This window comes from Ovis canadensis, chromosome 13 (genome assembly GCF_042477335.2).
Source record: "Ovis canadensis isolate MfBH-ARS-UI-01 breed Bighorn chromosome 13, ARS-UI_OviCan_v2, whole genome shotgun sequence".
NCBI lineage: Eukaryota > Metazoa > Chordata > Mammalia > Artiodactyla > Bovidae > Ovis > Ovis canadensis.
This window is the reverse complement of record NC_091257.1, coordinates 54,475,029-54,490,943: the sequence shown is the minus strand read 5'-3', so window position 1 is coordinate 54,490,943 and position 15,915 is coordinate 54,475,029. Positions and strand designations below refer to the sequence as shown.

The 15,915-nt window shown below is 47.2% G+C and overlaps 1 protein-coding gene across 16 annotated transcripts in view; it reads right to left on the bottom strand.

Moving 5' to 3' along the window:
• RIN2 (Ras and Rab interactor 2) overlaps positions 1-15,915 on the bottom strand; it is a 204,854-nt gene that overhangs the window by 1,993 nt on the left and 186,946 nt on the right. For all 16 annotated transcript variants that reach the window (XM_069547839.1, XM_069547824.1, XM_069547829.1 and 13 more), the window contains 3 exons: positions 9,902-10,207; positions 7,417-7,548; positions 2,902-3,065 (listed from right to left, as the gene is read on the bottom strand). In XM_069547839.1, the coding sequence (XP_069403940.1) occupies positions 2,902-3,065; positions 7,417-7,548; positions 9,902-10,207 (602 nt within the window). The remainder of the gene's footprint in view (positions 1-2,901; positions 3,066-7,416; positions 7,549-9,901; positions 10,208-15,915) is intronic.

Here is a 15,915-nt window from a genome sequence, read left to right as displayed (position 1 = left end):
CAGTGGAGAGCACACTGCATGGTCTGGGCTGCTGTACTGTTGTTGTTTAGTCGCTCAGTCATGTCCGACTCTTTGCAACTCCATGGACTGTAACCCGTGAGGCTCCTCTGTCCACGGGATTCTCCAGGCCAGAATACTGGAGTGGGTTGCCATTCCCTTCTCCAGGGGATCTTTCCAACCCAGGGAGCATACCCGCGTTTCCTGCACTGGCAGGCAGATTCCTTACCAAGGAGCCACCAGGGAAGCCCTGTAATTCATCTCAAATGTCAGAAGCAGGAATTCTGTTCAGCCCTGCTCTTTCAGTCCCTTTCATAAAGCTGGGCTGAGAAATTCCTGGTGAAGAGTGTCAACTTACTGCTACCCTGATCTTGTCCCTCTAGCCTCCAAAACTGTTAAGAAATAAATTTCTGTTGTTCACAAGCCAAAAAAAAGAAAAGAGTGTCAACTAGAACTGATGCCGGGTTTATTCCCAGCTTGAAAAATAAACCAAAGGGCAGAAGAGCCTGAGCCAGGACAGCAGGGCGAGACACATAAAGTGAGGACATAGGAGCACAGCCCTGTCGGCTTCGGACTGCCTTTCACAAGCCTACGCAGGGGCTATGGTGTTACTGCGGACAGCTGACCATCCTCCCCTCCCCTAAGGGCAGTTTCACACCACTGAAGCCAATGCAAGGCTCCAGGCAGCTCTGAGCTCCCTGTGGAAAGGTTGGTGGTGATGGGGGGCGGGGAACATGGATTCTGTGGAAAGACTTGGGAGATAGGCTGAGTGGGTGCAGGTGCTGCCATGTAGAAATGGAAGGTGTCGGGGCCGGGGGGCAGTGGGTGTTGGCAGGTCCCGTGTCAGAAGCAGTGCCAGGCGAGCAGCGTCACAGGACAGACTGGGGTCCTGACCAGGGGCAGGGTGTCCCAGCCTCCTGCCCAGTTCTCCCAGAGTCTGTGGCCCCGAATTATCCTTCAGCTCCACTGCTTCAGGAGCGGGGGTTATAGGGGAGGCCCTGTTACATCGGATTTTCAGACAGAAAAGCAATACGTCTTCCTTTTCAAAACATGGCTGCCCTACTCAGGCATGAAGGGGAGTGAAGCCCTCTGCCTGGGTCCCTTGAGGTTCCCCTGAGGGTATCCTGGGCTGATAGAAAAGAGAGCTCTCTCGGGAAGGACAGTGTGCTCTGCACATGAATGATAAAGTCGAGGCTCTGAACCGGAACGTTTCGGGGCACCTCTGAGTACACACCTGCCCTGTTTTACTTACCCCTCCTCTCTCCTCCCGTGCCCCACCCCCAGCACACGTGGTCCACACGCCTGGTGTGCGTTCACTCACTGACTCCTGGAGATGACTGTGGAGGAGGCCTACACGATCCCCATTTGACCAGGGAAGAAACTGAGGCACAGAGAGGCTAGGTAACTTGCCCAAGGCCACACAGCGGGCGAGTGGCAGGGCCAGCGTTCCAGCCTCTTGCCCGTGAGGTGAGGTGCTGCCACTCCAGTGTGAGCAGATGTGTGTGTCTGTGAGCCTGACTTAGGTGTTCCGAGTGCAGCCTCGCTTCCTGGCTTTGCTCCTATAGCCAAGCTGAGTGCCGACAATCCCCGTCTTGGGCCTGTTCTAAGAAGATGTCCGTCTGCAAGGTGAGCGAGGCAGGTGGGGAGGGGTGTGCGTGAGACAAGGGCTCCGTGGACTCCGGGGGGGTCTCTGGTTGAGAAGCTCCAGATAGAGACAGGGGACCGGGGGAAGGTGGGAATTGGAAGGACATGCATTTTCCTTTTCTCCTGCCCTCTTTCCATGCTTCTCCTCAGAGGCTGGGCAGCCTCAAGAACCCCCTGCCTAGACGGCTGACAATCACTGCATCCCAAGGGCCCATAAACACCTGGATGTTCTTCAACCATCCCAGGGGTGGGCGGTGCACAGGATGCCTTCTTGCCCTTTAGATTTATGTGCTTGGGAAGGAAGTTTCTGGAAACATGACTATCCTTAAGAACACCTTGCTGACCCTGCCTTTCCACAACAGGCTCCTTTAAACCAAATGTAGCTTTTGAGTGTTTTCAGACCATTAAAAAGGCAAAAAGGGCAAGGAAAGTGAGTTGGGACACAGAGACAAATCTGGCCTGCTTGGGAATTTACCATGTGGCACGTGGACTCAGTCTGGGTTCACAGTTCTGCTGGAAGCTTTTGAAATAGTATTCAGAGACCTGTGCAGACTCGCTCATCATTTCATAGACTAAGCTCATGAAGCGATCCTGTGTTGGGTCAAGATTTCTATAGCCTCAACCCGCCTCTCCTCTCCAGGAAGCATGCTCCATAGGAACCCCACCTTCCCAGCACCCGTCCATGGACAGAGAAAATCCTGGATGGGGAATTCAGAAGATTGGGCTCAGATGCTCATGCTTCAGCTCTGGCCCTACCAGGCTGCCAGAGCTGACACTGCCGGTGAGACCCTAGGGTCTTCTGTTTTGGGGGGAGGGGGCGGGGAGAGGAAAAAGGAACAGGGTCACAGCACCCCTCCGTCTTCTCAAAGAGGCCAGGTCAAGCGCAGGGCCTCACAGGGCTGTTTCCATATGGCAGGTTACCTGTCTGCCACCTGTGCTAAAAGCATCCTTCCTGTAGGCTTCCGGAGTGCGCAGGGGCTCAGTATCCACACTGAACCTTCAGGAGGAAATCCTGCCCTCATTTGACTATTTCCTTAAGGGCAGCAGAACTTGGGCCAAATCCACACACACACACACACACACTCTCACTCTCTCCCTCTCTCTCTTTTAAGGAAGAGAGAAGTGAAACAACAAGGTCAGAAGGTGGTTTAAAATATCCCTTTTCCACTGGGTGATTGGATGAAGGGGTGGGGGGCGGGGAGCTGAGCCGCGTGGGCTGTGAGGAAGCAGCTGGGCCCGCCCCGGCCGCTGGCCACGCACCTGGAAGTCATCCACCGAGGGGACGGTCCGGGTGGTGGTCCTGCGCTTGTGCCACTGCCTCAGGGTGTCCCTGGCCTCAGAGCTGAGTAGCCGCGCTGCCTGCTCTTCCTGGAAGTTCTTTATCAGGGATAGGGCCCCATAGGCGCTCGTCAGGTAATAGCCTCCTGGAAAGGGTAGACAGAATGAGTTCTCCAGGGTTCACCTCTGGGGACCACAGGAGGGGGACCACAGAGTCGGACGTCAGGCTCCACCTTGCCCCTTCTCTTCCACATGCATTTTTTATTTATTTATTTTTTTGAGCAAGAGAATCCTCTTCCATTCATTCCTGCATTCCTCCCCACGGACGTGCAGCTAACCCAGGCCCGAGCCACTGCATGGGGACTGAGGACCAGGCCCTGCTTTCTGATGGAATTTCCATTCCAAAGCTGAGGCTCACAGAATCAACCGAAGTGCAACTGTGAAAATGCTTTTCCAGAAAAGGTCAGAGCTCTTGAGCCTGACCTATTGAGGGAGAGGGGTGTGGTGGCTTGTGAGGGCAGCGGGGTCCACTGCTGAGGTCAGAACACCTTCCGGCAGGAACAGGAGTCCACACACCTCCCAGAAACACCTGCTTTGAAGCTTCTCATTTAAGAATTCTTACGTTCTAAATTTTAACTGAACTATACATTTTGAAAGAAATACAAGTGTGCTTACAATAATATGGGTTTTTCAAAAGAACCTCTCCCTCGTGTTTCCCTTTCTTACCCTTATATAGGGACTCACAGAACAGGACATTTAGGAAAAGGTTAATTTACAAGGAAAAGGCAGTGACGCCCCTTTTGTCGGTGCATTTGGGAATGATTTCCTATGTTTGTGCTGAGTTACTCAGTTGTGTATAACTCTTTGCGACCCCATGGACTGTAGCCCACCAGACTCCTCTGTCCACGAGGATTCTCCAGGCAAGAATACTGGAGTGAGTAGACTCTCCCTTCTCCAGGGGATCTTCCCGACCCAGGAATCGAACCCCGGGTCTCCTACATTGCAGGCAGATTCTTTACCAGCTGAGCCACCAGGGAAGCCCTCTTATGTCTGAGGGAGTGTTAAAAACACTTACAATACTCTGAAAGGCATGTAAATGTGTTCACAGGTTGGTCCCAAACTATAGAGTTGTCCGATAAGTTCATTCTGGTTTTCCTATAAGGTGTTACAGGAAAACCGGAAAGAACTTCTAGGCTAACTGAGGTGCCTTTCTGGAACTTGTAAAGCTCTTCGCTGGGGAAACACTAGAGGGCGCACTAGATGCTTATTACAAACTCCGCAACTGGACGCTGCATGTTGTGGACTGAGAGAAGTTCTTCGTCCAAATACCTGTCGAATCTCCACCTGAGCCAGGTACAGAGCCCGGCTGGGTTTGTAAAAGTTAGAATCTGTGTCGCTGCTCCATAGATACATTAAAAGAAAACGGATATTGGCGTGTTATTCATGCGGGGACCAGAAGTTAGCTGTGGTTAGATGAGCTTTGTCTGCCAAGTGTCACCTCCACTGTCAAAGTACTGAGTGTTAACACAAGACCCTAGAGAACTTTTTCTCTGGTCAACAAGTGGCAACACTCAAGATGGCAGGTGGTCCACCATCTAGGAAACGAGTTGAACGTCCCCCTAAGTCATACTGGACGTGGAATCTGAGAAACAGTTCTGTGGTTTTCAGGTCACTGGCAGAGATTTGGGGGTGATTATTTTTTTTTAAGATTTTTGATGTGGACCATTTTAAAAGTCTTTTCTGAGTTTGCTGCAATATTGGTTCTGTTTTATGATTTGGTTTTTTGGCAGCGAGGCGTGTAGGAGCTTAGCCCCCCAACCAGGGATCGAACTAGCATCCCCTACGTTGGAAGGTGACATCCTAACCACTGGACCACCAGGGACATCCCTGGAGGTTATCACTTACTGTCTCATCCTCTCGCCCACTCTGAGCAGCACACCTTCTATGCATCCATCGTAGGTCAGCCTTTTGTTCAGAGTCATTTGACTAATTTAGCAGATTTACAACTCAGCTGTACACAGTAGAAAGTTTCGAGTGGCTGAGTTTTACTAATATTTTACCCATGAACAAATTACATGATTGAGTGAGAAACTCAGTAGTATGGAATTTAAATGTGACACAGAGGATTTCAGAAAAAACCAATGTGGACCTAAGGACTCAAGAGAGGCTTGTGGAGGTGTCAGAATTGGAGCTCGGACTTGGAGGGACCACGACTGTTGAGTTGGGGGAGGGGGGTGGTTTGCTTTGAATGTCAAATTTTTCACTCCATGGCTCAAAGTTCAGGCCACTGAGGAGAAAACTCCAAATGCTGGAAGCACAAAACTGACCACACTTGAAAACATGTGGATGCAATTAGAATAAGGTTTAAATTTCAGCAAAACTAACCCTGCCACTAGGGCTGTGCACGTCAAAGGGATTCTATGACGTCTTTTCTGTAAATGAAACTACCTGCTTAAACGGCAGAAAACTGATGTGGGCTGTGCTTTGGGCAGTGGGGCAGGATGCAGGGCAGGACCAGCCGTCCGTCTCCTCCTGGTCTGCCAGCCTGACAGGGCCTCCCGGTTCTCCCAGCAAGGAGCCCAAGCAGCCGGGACGTGGCTGAGTGAAGGCGGGCTTCAGTGAAACTCCGAGTTGACCGACTGCTCTGTGTTTTTTAGCTGCGTCCTTGTCTTTCTCTGTGATTCCTGGAGGTGAGGACCTGCCCACCTGTCACTGACACAGTACCCTGGGCAGTGCCTCACTCTGGAGAAATGCTGGGAAAGGTGACAGGAAGTGGCTGTCTCCATCCTCAGGTCACAGGATGTAAGCACGTGTTTGTCCCAAGTACACAGTCTCAGCAACAGAATGGTAATTTTCTGAGGGAGGCTGGCATGCCCTTTCCCCAAAGCCCCAAGAGTTCAGCACACTTATTACTAGAATTAAACATGACTGAAGCTCAAAAAAATCCTCGATGCATATACAATTATAATAATAATGCTGTGGAAGAAAGAAAAGAAGGGCACGGAGATGAATGTATGTTTCCTCCTGGTCCATGGACAAAGCCACATGCTTCCTCCCTCTTGGGAATCCCAGGGCAGAGCTGGGGAGGAAGGCTACAGGCAGGGTCTGGGCAGTTTATCCTGGAGGGTCCGGCCTCAGCATCAGTTTATATTAATGAGGGGAGATAAACCGGGAAGAGGTAAAGGGATGGATGAAAAGATACTCATCACTGGTCCTGAGTCAGCGGGTCCCTGCAGGGGTGGAGAGGGACCACAGGGCTCCCTGGAGGTCAGACCCTCTGACCCAGAGCCAGGTCCTGGGGACCAAGGGAACTAATGCACACGTTTGGGGGGGTGACTGCACTGCTGTCTCCTCCAGGGAAAATCCCAGGATGATACATTCCCTGGGGAATCCCATCGGCATGTGGATGGACCTTTTTATTCAAGCCCAGACTAAAACTCACTAGAGGAAAAAATGTTAGGCGCCAATTCATCACTCAGAGTCCATCTGGGCTGAGACATGAAATGAACTGTCAGGACACACAGGCCGAACAAGCTCCGATCTGATCCCCTTTAGACAAGCTCATACAAGAGTCTTGTTATTTCAGGCCTGTGCACCACGGTGACAAACACCCTAATTATTTCCATGATAAAATGCCTAACCCTTGTGTAAGGAGAGGGATTCCTGTGAAGACGTGTTGGAATGAGGCAGACAGGAGGAGGATGACCGAACTGACAAAGTAAGTTGGAAGCAAATCGCCCAGACTTTTTTACTCCACTGTGGTTTGATGTTAATGATGAGCACGTGCTATCTTTTTTTTTAAGAAAAGGAAATCACTGATGCTATTTTCATCTTGAAAACCAAATTTAAAAAATAAAGATAAAAACAAAAGATAGGCCTTTGTCCGATTCACTGACACAACAGTGGGCAGTTGTTCTGGCAATGGAAATATTCTGCAGCAAAACTTTACAGCTTCCCTGTGAAATCAAAGAAACCATTTCTTTTAAAAAATGGCCCTGATTCTACTGAATGGTATTTTTTTTTACTGCAACTAAGCAATCTCAGTGAAGTATAATTATGGCAGTGTTGCATTGTTTTGTGTGTTTTTCCGACTTTTCCAAATTTTCTGCGACCAACACTATGACTTCTGCAATCTGGAAAAAATCAGTACCTTCTCATAAATGAACAAAACTAAAATGGCCATTAACCCTGAATATGTCAAGAAGCACCCATGTAAGTACCAGATGGATCTGAGGTCTTATTTGGGGGGATGAAAATGTTTTGGAGCTGAAAAGAGTTGGAGGGTTGCCCCAAATTGCAACTGGACTAAATGCTACTGAATTGTCCACTTTACAATAGTTAATTTTAGTTTAATCATGAATGTACTAAGGGCTACTGCATTGCTCATTTTCAAATGGTTATCTTATGTTCTGCGAACTCTGCCTCAATTTACAAAGAAAAGAAAATAAAACTGAAGGAAAGCACCCAGTTCCTCCCACTTCTCCAAAAGCCTGCTACCTTCTCCATGTAGCAGAGACGGATCCAGAAGCTCCATCATGTACTCGACCTCTGTGTCTAGCTCCAGCATGTCACATTGCGCTATGACATAGGTCAGGACCGGCAAAAAGTCATCTGCTCCGTACATCCTCCCTGGAGTAGGAAGAAAGGAGGGGGGACAGACGGGGTATTTTTAGCCACATTTCTCCCTTTCATGTCCTACTTGCTGCTTTTATTAGCAAAGAGCCATGCATGGGAAGTGAGGTGGGTATTTCTGGAATCCTACAGTGGGAGGGCTCCTCCCCACTGCCCTCATCAGAGGGCGACCCTAACTCACAATTTCAGGATGAATGTCCGAGTCAGTGAACACAGGGGAAACTGTTTTTCCATTTCCATGATTTGCCTCAATGCAAGCAATAAAACAAGGCTTCCCTGGTGGCTCAGCGGCAAAGAACCCGCCTCAATACAGGAGAGGCAGGTAGACACAGGCTTGATCCCTGGGTCGGGAAGATCCCCTGGATCTACTGGAGTGGGCAACCCACTCCAGCATTCTTGCCAGGGGAATCCCATGGACAGAGGAGCCTACTGGGCTGCAGTCCATGGGGTTGCAAAGAGTCGGACATGACTGAGCACGCACACACGTGCAATAAAATAGTCCTTTTTTTTTTTTAAAGGGTTTAACTTTCAGCAAGTGACAGAATAAAACATCTGCGTGTCTACTTACAATGTTTCTCCTTTGTGTCTTCCTTCCTATTGCTTTCTGTGCAAATTAACCAAAACATAGTGACCAAAACCAACTGGGGCAAGGAACAACCTGTCCTTCTCCGTCTTCAGTGTGACTTAAATGTGCTCAGTCGCTGTACATTGAATAAATACATCTGATTAATATCTAACAAAAAAAAAGGTCAGTCCACACTATGTTTTATTATGACAGAGATTCTCAACTAGCAGTGACTCTGCCTCCCGGGGAAGTCTGGCATTGTCTGGGGACATCTTTCACGCTCATGACTGGATGTGGGCATGCAAATAGCATGCATCCGGATGCCGATAAACTTCCTAGAGGAAGTGGGATGTTTCCACAGCAAAGGACTAGCCAGCTGTAATGTTATTAGTGCTGAGGTTGAGAAACTGCCTGAGAACAGAATCCTGTGCAGATATAATGTGGGGGACTTCTTATAAATAATTTGACAGACCAGAAAATACACTTTTGGGGACTTCCCTGGCCGCCCAGGGGTTAAGACTCTGCACTTCCAAGGCAGAGGGCACAAGTTCAATTCCTGGTTGGGGAACTAACACACATGCTGCTTGGCTCAGCCAAAAAATAAAAGAAAATATATTTCTTGCATGTGAAGTATGCTGCAGAGGCAGTGTTCATCCGCCAGCATCACCAGCCTGGGAGTTCACGTGTTAACGTTTCTGCTCAACAATCTGCAAAGTGCATGCCCATGGTGACCTCCTCCAGCCATGAGAAACAGAGCCTGTGTTTTCTCTCTGCTGCCTCTCCATGAAGCAGTTTCGCTCACGGGAAACACTGTGATCATCCAGGGAATTAAAAAGGCTCATCCAAGTCCTGGGGTACCACAGGGCTCATCATTACCCATAAATCAGGGTCACTCTCACATCTACACGCAGGAGCCCTGGGGACACCCGAGGGCTGACATGTGTGAATTCCTATTGCACTGCAACAGCTCAGAGCAAAGAAAGGATGGCCGATAAATGACTATAATGAGAGCTGAATGCTCCAAGTTTCTGACAGATGCTATCACGGACACAGGCTCTCACTGGCCAGAATGCAGTAGCAACAGGAATAATTGGAACTATCTCCACCACGCTTGGGGCTGTGCAAACATTGATCTGTCTAATGCCCACCTTCAGAGGAAGGCTAAGGTCATACCCAGGACAAGAACAGAACTGCAGCTTGGAAGGTTGATTATGGAGGCCGAAGCCCCACAGTTAGAAACCCATTCCCAGAGCCAGGGTCTCAACTCAGACCCCAAGGCTGAGTCTGTATCCACTGCCCTGAATTAAATCTCTCTTTTTTTTTTTTTAGCTTAACATAACTTTTTTAAAGGTTTTTTTTTTTTTTTTTCTTTTTTGGATATGGACCAATTTTTAAAGTCTTTATTGAATTTGTTACAACACTGCTTCTATTTGTTTTGATGTTTCGGCCACAAGGCATGTGGGATCTTAGACCCCTGACCAGGTATCTAACTCTTGCTCCCTGCGTTGGAAGTGCAGTCTTAACCATTGGATTGCCAGGGAAGTTTCTGAACTAAAGCTTTTATAAACTGGCATTGTACAACACTCTTGTTGCCTTGCCCTGGATTTTTGGCGCTGTTAGTTTGTTGCATGTGGACTAATTTGCCAGAACCAGAGTAACACCTGCATTTCTGTGGGCCCCTTGGTAAGTCAAGAAGCTGAAAGGAAGAGCAGTTGGGGACTGGAAAGCCCAACACATCCCAGCCCCATCGGAGGGCCAGGAGCCTGGATGGCGTGGTAGCCTCACCTGAGTTGTTCTCCATGACGGTATAAATGAGCTTGCAGACTCTCAACAGCAGCATGACCTTCTTTTCTGGCGAATACATCTTCTGCATGGTCATGAACTTGACCTTGATTTTCTCCACATCCACAAAGTCAGGGGTGGGGGCGAAGACACCTAGCTCCTGGGGATTCCTCTGCCGCACGAGCTGCAGGTTCTCCTTGAGTTGCTTCCACGAGCCGTCGGCCACGTGGAAGTGCTTCAGCATGGCCTCGACGTGGTCCTTCAGGGGCTTCAGGATGCACTTGTGCATGGCTTTCTCCAGCACCACATCTGCCAAAGAAAGCGCAGCCACTGTGACCATTGTCTGAAGAAAGAAGAAACGTGAGGCCTGCTTTCTGGAAATGCACACCTGCAACTCCGTGCATTGGTTATTGGGCAGACATGTCCCAACTGCACAGCCAATCAACCAAAATTGAGCCCCACATCATTTACACACCGGGCTTCCCTGGTGGCTCGGACAGTAAAAAATCCGCCTGCAGTGTGGGAGACCTGGGTTCGATCCCTGGGTTGGGAGGATCCCCTGGAGAAGGAAATGGCAACCCACTCCTGGAGAATTCCCATGGACAGAGGAGCCTGGCAGGCTACAGTCCATGGGATCACAAAGAGTCAGACACTGAGCGACGAAGCACAGCACACACGCGTTCACACACCAAACTTTTTTTTCTTCAGTAAAGCCAAGAAGAGTGAATCTTCCCTAACAGTCTTATAATCTCTCTTGCATGCAGTCAGTACAACTGAATATATTTGTTTTAACTACTTTTACACCTTCTCACCTATAAGCACAGGTGAATATTCTAGAAGATATGCTTTTAACCCAGTCTTTCCACTGAAGAACCAGTGAACAGCTAAGTAAATGTGTTATGTTAAAAGAAGGATTTGCTAATAAAGGGTACCAGCTCCCTCAAAATATTCCTGAGGGAAAAATTCAACTAAATACACATGGTATCTTGGATTGGATTCTGGACCAAAAAAGTCTTTCTGTCATTTACTATAAAGGATATAGTGGGGCATTAGATGAGATCTGAATAAAGTCTGCAGATTAGATAATATCGTTAACAGTGAATCTGGTTTCTTTCATACAGACTGTATCTTGGAGACCCGGCCAGCTGTGTCTGGAGCAACAGTGTGCTCTTTTTCACAGAATGACTCTTCCTTGAAAGTTAATGAAAGTTAATGTTACTGCAGTTTTGTAACACAATGTCCCTATTTTTAGATAAATACCCACTAAGTATTTAGGGAAAAAGGGATACAATGGCTGCAACTAGCTCTCATGGTTTAGATAAAAGGAGGGGATGTGTGCGTGCGTGTGTGTGTGTGTGTGTATGCGTGTGGCATCTGTGTGTGTGTGTGTGTGTGTGTGAACAGAATAGCACTAATGGGTGAATCGGGTGAAGGGCAGACATGATTTCTTCATTGACTTTTTGCAACTTTTTTGAATGTCTGAGCTGATTTCAAAATGAAAATTTAAAAATTCTTGAAGTGCGTTTCTGTTCAGAATTAGGAAATACCCTTAGGTGTAGGAGGTATTATTTCCCCCTCTTTCTTTGAAATGGTTTGCCCAGTGGAGAAGCCTTCTTGGCTGACGGTACAGTAACCAGGACCACAAAGCTGGGGCTCTGGTCTGAAGAGGGTCTGTGCTGTGAGAAGCTTTCTGCTTCTTCCACATCAGTTTTTCCATCTCAAATGTTTCACGTTCTCATCAAAGCTGCCTGGGTAGCAACCACCCCTAGGATGCAACACTTGGGGATACGATTTCATCTTGGAAGCCCAGGAACCCACAGCAATAGCCAAGTTATCTCTCTGGCCCTTGGCATTCCTGACAGACATCAGATGACATAGGACTCGAAATGATCACCTATTATTAGAAGCTCAGGGACAAAGAGAAACATAAGCAGGATATACCTATAGAAACAAAAGGTCGAAGCAAAAGAGATTATACAGTAAGACAAAAAAGAGAACAACATTTCTTCACATCTGGCATTAAAACAAATTACTGTTTTAAAACAAATTAAAACCAAGTTTGCATTGGTTATGCTGTGTCAATAAATTTCTAGAAAGTCATATAGCATCTCTGACTTCACTTCAAATGGCCACTAGGATGAAAAGTCAACAATAGTAATTAACATTGAGTGCCCAGTTGGGCTAGGCTTTATTTCATTATCTCATCTAATTCTACAGTATCTCTATTATTTTTGCACAATATGACTATTAGGGCTTTTTATAGATAAGGAAACAGATTTGGAGATGTCTAATGGTTTGCTTGAGCCCATAAAACTGAACACTCTGCTTTTCAAAGTCAATGATTTCTTAGTTCTAAAGTTCATGGTGTTTCATAAACATTCACCAGTTTACCGCTCTATCCAAGGATTCTGCAGCTACATTCCTGGTGACCCCTCCCTCTGCTGGAAGGAGGTCACCAACGGGGGAAAAAGCCACGTCAATCATTAATTAGCACACACATGAAAGTTGGGAGCAGCTTTACTCATAACAGGCCCAAACTGCAAAAGCACCCAAGGCCCAACCCAATGGCATGGATGCCAGGAGATATACACACAATGGAATTCAGAAAATGGAATGCAGACAATGGAAGATTCATTCCATGAAAAAGAGCACGCTGCTGCTCCGGACACAACTGGCTAAGTCTCCAAGATACAATCTGTGCGAAAAAAGCCAGAGTGGTCTCCTTTAGCACGATGTTTACACAAAGCTCAAGGACAGGCAAAACCAATCTATGATGACAGGTCAGGATGGCAGTCGCCCTGAGAAATAAATCGGGCTTCAGTGGACACTTCCAGGGGGTGGAGATGGTAGATGCCTGTGGTGGCTACATGGATAAAGAACTGTCAAGCTGAGCACTTGAAATTTATACACTTCATGGATATATGTTAAACCTCAATAGCCATGTGTATAAATCAAACCAACAGAAAACACCTAGAGACCAGCCTGGGCTTTTCACCTTGAAACCCAAGGGCAACTTTTACATTCCAAGCAAGTCTGATCATCTCAGGACCAGAGTGTGCACACAAACCATCTCCAAAAGGTTCTATGCTGTTCCTGGGGCTGACAGCAGACAGCTCGTGAGTCAGCCAGCTGAGTGAGTCTCTTGAGCAACTCATCCTTGTCCCCAGGGAAGGGGTGCTGATACTGACCTTTGAGCCACAAACTCCACTCTTAGTAGGAAATGCAACAGTGGAAATCTGCTAGGAGGGTTGATATCGAGGACCCATTGCCTTAAAATCCCCAAAGAAACAAATTTTTAGAATATTTTTAAAAGGCTATAATTTAGAAATAAGAAAAACTGCTCTCTCTGCTTTTTTTTTCAGGTCTTCACTCCCAACCACCCTTCCCCGTCCTCACAAATCTTTAATAAATACAATGAATAAGAAAAAAAAGTCTAAATGACAAGGACCCAGTACCTGAATGAGTCTCTCCAATAGGAAAAGAAGGTCATGCTTATGAAGCAAGACGGGAAAATGATTTTAGGAAACAAAAGGAACAGAAAATCTTTCAGAACGTGGACTAGCTCAGAACAAAAGGAAAGAACAGATCAGATCAGTCATATGGCTTATAAATTACTACTATCCGTTTTTCCCTACCATCTCTGGTTACTTTACATCCAAGAATATTGCTGTTCTAGGCACTTTACACGCACTGACTCTTCAGCTCCTCCACCAAACCCCTGGTGGGAGGCCCATGATTTCTTTATTTTTATAGCTGAGGAAACCCAGAGACATGGATGCCACACAGGTACCAAGGGGAGCCAGGATTCAAGCCCAAGAACTGGTTATGTCAACTGTGTTTATCTACCAAGAAACAAAAAGATGCCGGAGAACTGTCTGCACTACAACATTTTGAGTGTTAGAAACCGATTGCTAACTGGATAACCCACAGGAAACACAGTTTCTGAAAATATTTATAGAGATCCTATCAACTGGTTCTAAAGTTCATCCATTCAGGGAAGTAGTCAGGGGCATGAGCCTACAGCTCCCTACCTTAGTGAGACCTGTAAATGCAGTGATTTACAGGAAGCGCTAAACGCGTCGGCCTCTAGAGCCGTGAGGTGATTGCCCCGTCTTAGGAAGGAGGACAGAAGCCTGAGGTCTGTCACTTCCCTCTGATCAGAGGCACGGATTCCAGAGAAAGTCAGGCATGAGACGGGGACCCATCACAGGACAGGCCTGCTCATCAGCTTGTCTGGACACTTGCTGCTCCCCGACTGCTGCCGAAGAGGAAGCGAGAGTCCAGAAGCTGAAGTTCAGCGAAGGCGCGTGTCTTAGAAAGAGTGAGAGGAGGTGGCCTGGCAGCAGGCCCAGCTGCGTCTTTCTAAGTGACTCTGGCCTCACCACTTTACCTCTCTCACTGTCACTGCCTGCAACTTCTGAACTGCCATCTACTCCTCACCCAGGGCAGGGAAGACAGGAGCACTCTGAACCTGGTTAAAACAAAGCAATTCCCAGTATTTGCCACAGAACCCAGAGTCTAAACAACACGATGTCCAAAAGGGGTAGGTTGCAACCTACATGACAAAGATCAAAGACGAAGTGAGGTCATACAGCCTCTTGGCTTATTCAAGTTCTAGCATTCTTTCAAGAAAGGAAAGTAGAAGAAATAGAAGTTAACATTTGATGACAAGAGGCAGACCTTTTTTGTGGGGAACTCAAACTGTGAAGTGCAAACGTGCACCATCACGAATACCGACGGGCACATCTGTTTGCACAACTCCTGGGACAAGGGGTGGGACAGAAGCCCGTGCTCTGTGCTGGCCCTCGCTGCAGCCCTGTCACAATGAATGAGGGCCCTCTCCCTGAGGCACAGAAGTTAAATGACCTTCCCTGGACGGTGGGGAACCTGGTTGTTCCTACCGCAAGGAAGTCAGGAAATAGCATAGTGGCCCTCGCTCTGTACGAGAAGGGCAAAAGGAGCTGCTTCTGTCTTTCAGTGATAACATGGTCACCTTTGGCTGCGCAGCTGGATTAAAAATCGGGGCTGAACTGGACGGGGTACTAAGTGCTTTCCAAGCCTTCCAAACACTTTTATGTACTTTACACGTATTTAAACTACCCTTTGACCGACATGAATACATAACTCCTATGTGTTTTCCCTTGGGTCTTCTGAGCTATAGTCAGGAAAAGAGGGGCAGTCTTCTATCTATTCAAACTAATTTTCAAAAATAATATAGATGTGCTTTTCCTAGGCTGCAAGAGGTCGAGGCTTCTCTTGCTCTGTACCTTTTGATACTGTATTGAGATCGCCTCCTTCCAGGTGACATGCACACAAGGACTAGATCAGAGGTCAGAGTCAAGGTGGTCTAACTCTTTACTCTGCACCACTATGCCTCTCGGCCTACAACTTTCAGAATGACTCTGCCTAAAACAGAGCAGGTAACACAATAACTCAAGGGATTAAACCAAACTCTGAATTCAAAATTAAAAGCTGAAAATCACACTAGATACTGAAGCTCGAGTTAGACTTATGCCTGGATGCTCAGTTGTATCCAGCTCTTTGAGACCTCATGGACTATATGTAGCCAGCCAGGCTCCTCAGTCCATGAGATTTCCCAGGCAAGAATACTGGAGTGTGTTGCCATTTCGCCCTCCAGGGGATCTTCCCAACCCAGGGGATTGAACCCACTCTCCTGCATTGGCAGGCAGATTCTTTTTGACTGTATCACCTGGGAATCCCCAGTCTTGAATGCTCATTAAAAAAAATGATATGAAGCAAGGCAGTTTTAATTCTTTAAAGCCCAAGGAATGACTTCAGACTTCTTTCTTACGCACGCTATGCTCTCTGGTGTTTAACCACATTTCAGTATCATTTCTTTATAAAGAAAATAAAACACTCAAATAAGTAAATTGATGTTCTCTTTGAAATATGTGGGAATTGACTTTAAGGCTACTTTTTCTTCAAATAATGGTAATACTCCTCAGAAAAAATACACATTTTGACAGCCACTAAAAAAAGCAAAACCATATCTTGTT